This window comes from Cheilinus undulatus, linkage group 17 (genome assembly GCF_018320785.1).
Source record: "Cheilinus undulatus linkage group 17, ASM1832078v1, whole genome shotgun sequence".
Classification (NCBI taxonomy): domain Eukaryota; kingdom Metazoa; phylum Chordata; class Actinopteri; order Labriformes; family Labridae; genus Cheilinus; species Cheilinus undulatus.
In genome coordinates, this window is record NC_054881.1 from 37,877,486 (window position 1) to 37,883,404 (window position 5,919).

General features: G+C 40.5%; 1 protein-coding gene across 1 annotated transcript; it reads right to left on the minus strand.

The window, feature by feature from the left end:
- Positions 1-1,359: 1,359 nt before the first annotated feature.
- lyz (lysozyme) lies at positions 1,360-4,883 on the minus strand. The gene is made up of 4 exons (XM_041811353.1): positions 4,701-4,883; positions 1,916-2,071; positions 1,638-1,716; positions 1,360-1,548 (listed from the first exon to the last, which is right to left on the minus strand). The coding sequence occupies exons 1-4, from the start codon at positions 4,825-4,827 to the stop codon at positions 1,482-1,484; spliced, it is 429 nt and encodes a 142-aa protein (XP_041667287.1). The 5' UTR covers positions 4,828-4,883; the 3' UTR covers positions 1,360-1,481.
- Positions 4,884-5,919: the final 1,036 nt, after the last annotated feature.

Genomic DNA, 5,919 nt, shown 5'->3' on the forward strand with positions numbered 1-5,919 from the left:
AAAGAAAGGCCACCAAAAACAAAGCAGAGAATGGGCCCATAAAAACCCAGAGAATGGCCCCTGACAAACCCAGAGAATGGACCCCTGATAAACCCAGAGAATGGACCCCTGATAAACCCAAAGAATGGCCCCTGAAACACCCTGAGAATGGCCCCTGAAACACCCTGAGAATGGCCCAGTTGTAAGTTGTAATTTATTGTTATGCTGTTATTTGGCTCTAATGTTGAAATGACTTATTACACCACCCTTTAACCACTTTTCCTGACTGTTTCTGCCCATTTTTCAAAGCGTGTTTGTCAATTTTCTCCCTTTAATCCAAATTTTTTTTTCACCATCTTCCAACCCATTTTGCCCTTCTAGCCTTTCTTGGCCCATTTCTTTTCCACTTTTATCAGCTTTTAGCCATTTTTAACAACTTTTCACCATTTTCCCACCCAATTTTTGCACCGTTGTCTTTCTTTACCCATTTCCCCCACTTTTTACCCAATTTGGCCACTTTTTAACCACTATTCACCATTGTCCTGCTAATGTTGCCCCTTCTTGCCTTGTTGAGCCGTTTTTGCTGTTCTTATCCAATTTTAGCCACTTCTAAACCACGTTTCACCATTTTCCCAACCCATTTTTTCACCATTTGTCTTTCTTGGTTTTTACACTTTAATCCCATTTTGGCCACTTTTTGACCGATTTTTCCCATTTTCCTACCAATGTTGCCCCCTTATGCCTGCCTTGACCACATGTTTGAATTTTTATCTGGTTTTAGCCACTTTTGAACCACTGTTCATCAGTTTCCCCATCAATTTTTTTCACCTTTTGCCTTTCCTGTACCATTTTTGCTGTTTTTATCCTATTTTAGCCACTTCTGAAAAAAAAAAAAAAAAACACTTTTTCCTGCCTATTTTCTGCCTTTATTGACCCATTCGGTTCCCTCTACTTTATTTTCTGGCATCCTGGCGCTTGTACACATCATGGTTTAACTATAAAATCTGACATTACTTTCCACATATTTCAGTTGTCACAATTTAACCCATGCACATTTTTAACACAAAAAAAGGTAATTTCAGGTTAAGAAAAGACAGTGACGTTTTGAATTAGGCAATGTTGTACTACAGCAAAAATAAAGTTAATTTTTTGTTTGTTTAATAAGAGTGGTTATTATTTAGCTCATATAAAAAATATCACAGATTAACGTTAACATGCACCATGATCCTCCTGACCCCCATGGGCCCCTAATTTGGCTGGGCCCCCAAAAGCTTCCCCCATTATCCCCCCTTATGTGCGGCCTTGGATCACAACATTCCTCTCCTCTGATGAGATCAACTTTGTCTGGTTCAGAATAAATCACAAACATTAACAAAGAGGTTGATGTTGTCGAGGAGTATTCTTGAGTTTTATTGTCAGATCATACACAGTTACAAACATTTAAATCCATAGAATCTGAAACTGTGAGTATTTAATGACGCTGTCCTTGTCCTGGTTGATGGTTAAACGCCACATCCTGCCACATAGGAGCTCAGGTCCCTGCCCTGGCAGTGATTACGCCAGGCCACCCTGAAATCAGACAGAAGGACACCCCGTCACATGAAGAAGTCCATAAACATGGACCAGCATCTAGCCTGAGTCACATGATCATGTCTTACCAGGCTCCGATGCCGTTGGGATCCCTGACCACACGTTTGGCACAAGTGATGGCGGTGCCAACGTTGTCAGTCAGAAGCTCTGTGAAAAAAAAAAAGAGACTTGATTTAAAAGGATGCAGAAAGACAGTTCTTTAAAATCAGGGATGTCAGGCCTGAGCAGCTTTACAGTTGTCTAAGTATGAAGTTAAAACGATGTTTCAGCAGCTGGTGAAGGAGCAGGAACTGTTGTAGTTGCTGCAGTAATAATTTACTGTTATATTATTAAGTTCATCACTGACCCGTGCATCTGATGTGGCATGCGTTGATTGCGGTCGTGCCGTCATCGCACCAGTAGCGGCTGTTGATCTGGAAGATGCCGTAGTCGGTGGATCCATCAGAGTTCCTGTTGGTGGCTTGGGTGTTGTAATTAGACTCCCACTGAGACAGACAAACCCCTGCAGAGGAAACCAGACATAGACCGGCTAAATGTGTAACACTAAACCCCAGATCCATCTCTATCTCATGACACAGTGACTCACTCAGGATGTCTGAGGGGCAGGGGCTGATATAATAAGAGGGCACTTGCTGTGTGGGGGCACCAGTGTGCAAGTTTGGTCAACTTTTGCCTTCTTGGAGGACACCAAATAATACTATTCTTCCATTTTTGCCTCCTAATAGGGCATTTGTCAAATCCTGCCAACTTAGAGAATACCAAATAATAACATTATATTTATTTTCCCCCCTAATATGCCCATTTAGAGCGCACCAAAGAGGGAATTTTATGGGAATTTTATGGGAGACACCAAACAATACCTTTATTCCTTAGGAAATAGGGCAATAGGGCATTTTTGTCAAATTATGTCCACTTGGAGGGCACCAAAAATGCTTTTTATTAAATTTTGACCCCTAATAGAGCATTTTATCTAACTCTGCCCACTTTGTGGACACCAAATCATGCATTTTTTTACATTTTTGCCCACTTATAGGGCATTTTGTCAAATTCGCCCATTTAGAGGGGACAAAAGAGAGCGCTTGTCAAATTCTTCCAACTTAGAAGGCACTAAAGAGGGAATTAAATTAATTTCTGGCCACTAAAAGGGCACCAAATAATACACTTTTTTAGTTTTACCTCTGAATAGGGCATTTTGGAATCTCTCCCCACTTAAAGGGCACAAAAGACGAAATTTTATCAATTTTGGCCACTTTGTGGGCACCAAATAATACCTCTATTTCCATTTTTGCCCCCTTATAGGGCATTTTGTCAAATTGGCCCTTTTGGAGGGGACCAAAGAGAGAATTTGATCAATTTTTGGCCACTCGAAGGGCACCAAATAACGCATTTATTTCCAGTTTTACCCCCTGCTGGGTCATTTTGTTAAATTTTGTAACCAACAATGGCACTAAAAATTCTTTTTTCACATAGTAAACATTTTTCCAGATTTTGTCTACTTGGAGGGCACCAAAAATGCTTGTTTTATCCCATTTTTGCCCCTTAATAGGGCATTTTGTCAAATTGGCCCATTTAGAGGAGACCAAAGAGGGCATTTGTCAAATTCTTCACACTTTGAAGGCACCAAAGAGGGAATTTTATCATTTTTTGTCCAGTTGAAGGGCACAAAATAATGCCTCTGTTTCCATTTTTACCACCAAATGGAGCATTTGTTAAATTTTGTAAAATTTCATCAATTTTTGTCCACTCGAAGGGCATCAAATAATACCCTTTTTTAGTTTTACCTCTGAATAGGGCATTTTGGAATCTCTGCCCACTTAGAGGGCACAAAGAGGAAATTTTGCCAATTTTGCCCGCTTGGTGAGCACCAAATAATTCCTTGATTTCCTTTTTGCCCCCTTAAAGGGCATTTTGTCAAATTTGCCCATTTAGAGTGGACCAAAGAGGGAATTTGATCAATTTTTGGTCACTTGAAGGGCACCAAATAATGCCCTTATTTACATTTTTATCCCCTAATGGGCCATTTTGTTAAATTTTGTGGAAAAAAAAAATGGCACCAAATAATAATTTCATTTTCACATAGTAAACATTTTGCCAGATTTTGTTCACTCTGAGGGCACCAAAAATGCATTTTTATTAAATTTTGACCCCTAATAGGGCATTTTATCGAACTCTGCAACTTGGTGGGCACCAAAAATGCTTTTATTCCCATTTTTGCCCACCTATAGGGAGTTTTGTCGAATTGGCTCATTGAGAGGGGACTAAAGAGAGCGCTTGTCAAATTCTGCCCACTTTGAAGGAAATTTAATTAATTTTTGGCCACATGAAGGGCACCAAATGATACCTTTTTTTTCTTAGTTTTACCTCCTAATAGGGCATTTTGGAATCTCTGCCCACTTAGAGTGCACAAGTAGGGCATTTGATCAATTTTACCCCTTAAAGGGCACCAAATAATACTTCTATTTTCATTTTTATCCCCTAATGGGGCATCTTGTAAATGTTGTGACCACTGATGGCACCAAATAATTCATTTTTAGCATTGTAAACATTTTGCCAGATTTTGCCCACTTATAGGGCATTTTATCAAATTGCCCCATTTGGAGGGGACCAAAGAAGGGATTTAATCCATTTTTTGCCACTTGGAGGGCACCAATTATGCATTTCTTAAAATTTTGTTCACCAATATGGCACTTTGTCAAATTTTGCCCCCATGGATGGCACCAAATAATCATGTGTTCACTTTTCGCCTGCTCAAAGAGCATTTTGTCAGATGGTGCCTTTTTTCAATTTTGCTGCTCTAATAGGGCACTTTATTAATTGGCTCACTGAGAGGGCACCATAGAGAGAATTTTATCATTTTCTGGCTAGCCTTTTTCTTCCATTTTTTGCACCCTAATAGAGCATTTTGTCGAATTTGGCACACTTAAAGGGCACTGATTAATGCCTTTTGTCCAATTCTGCCCCCTAGTAGACATGAAATGTTTTTATTCTAATATCATATGAGTGTTGTTGAGCCAAAGAAGAACATTAATGCTTTAGATAGAAGCAGATTTTGTGTCATGTGGTAAATAAGATGATAAAAAATGACCAACAGGCTTGGTAAAGAGTCTACAGATGGATGGGCTCGTACTCACAGTCAGCCAGGCTGATGCCTTGGTATCCATCCATCCCGTATCGCTTCAGGGTTCGAGCCCACTCACAGCGCTCGAAGATCCTGGCGCTGGCCACGGACACCAGGAGCAGAAACGCCAGACCTCTCATCTTTGACTCTGAGAAGAACCGACTGTCTCTCAGCTGCTGATTTCTCACCCTTTATGCTCTCCACAGTTTCACTTCTGCTTTTCTTCTCTGAATCCAATCCAGTTTAGACAGAACTCTTCTAAACTTCCCCGTCAGCCAGCCAAGTTTGCTGTTTGTTTTCAGGCGGAGTCTGTTATGTAAGCGTGATAATAAGGCCTGACAGACAGGGGGGGTTCCAGGTGGTTGTCTGTGCAGAGTGAGTCACTGGAGTTTAAAGTGAAAGTGTCCTTTAGAGGAACCAAAGTCCTGTTTACTCTCACTTTGACTCACCAGAACATAATGTGACCTGAGTTCCTGTTTTTGTTTCTTCTTCCTTGTTTTTGTGTTCCCCTGGCAGTCAAAAATGAAGAGCCTGAACATGTCGAGTGTTGGTAACACTCAAACCCATAAAGCATGAGCAGCAGCTAGCGCGGTGCTCCATGCATCACTCACAGTTGTTATCCGTGCTGTCTCAAGGTCAGATATTGTGTTAAAGATATTACAGAGCCAACACGCTTACAAAGATTTGCTGCTCTGCTTGATTTTCCTTTTGTTTTTCATCTGATTAGAGAGACGAGATGTCAGCACCTTCGTTCTCTGCTCGCACGGAAGCTTAACAAAGATTTTACACCGCTCAAAGTTATTTAGGGGTCAAAGCTCCCCAGATACAGTTGGAGAAAAATCCGAATAAGAGGAATGCTTTTCTTTATTTTTAACATTTTTGCTTCTTTTATGTTCCTGTTTGAGTTTGTTAGTGCCAGCATGTTTATACGCTCTGTTTTAAGACCTCTGTGTCCAAAAATACTAACATCAGAATTAAGACTTTTCAGGACACAAACATATTAACCCTTTGGGAAAAATGACAAGTTTGTATTAAAATCTGTTTGTGGAATATATATTAACAGAGCCAGATACTTGAGTCCCACCTCTTGTTTGTTGGAGAGTTTGTTGGGCCCAAGATGATTTGCCACTTAACATTTGGTCATGGCATTGGAATGGTTTGGGAAGGGCAGGTCTAAACGGCCCCTGACATTTGCCCTAGTTGGCCAGATCTTATGTCCTGCAGATCCAGAA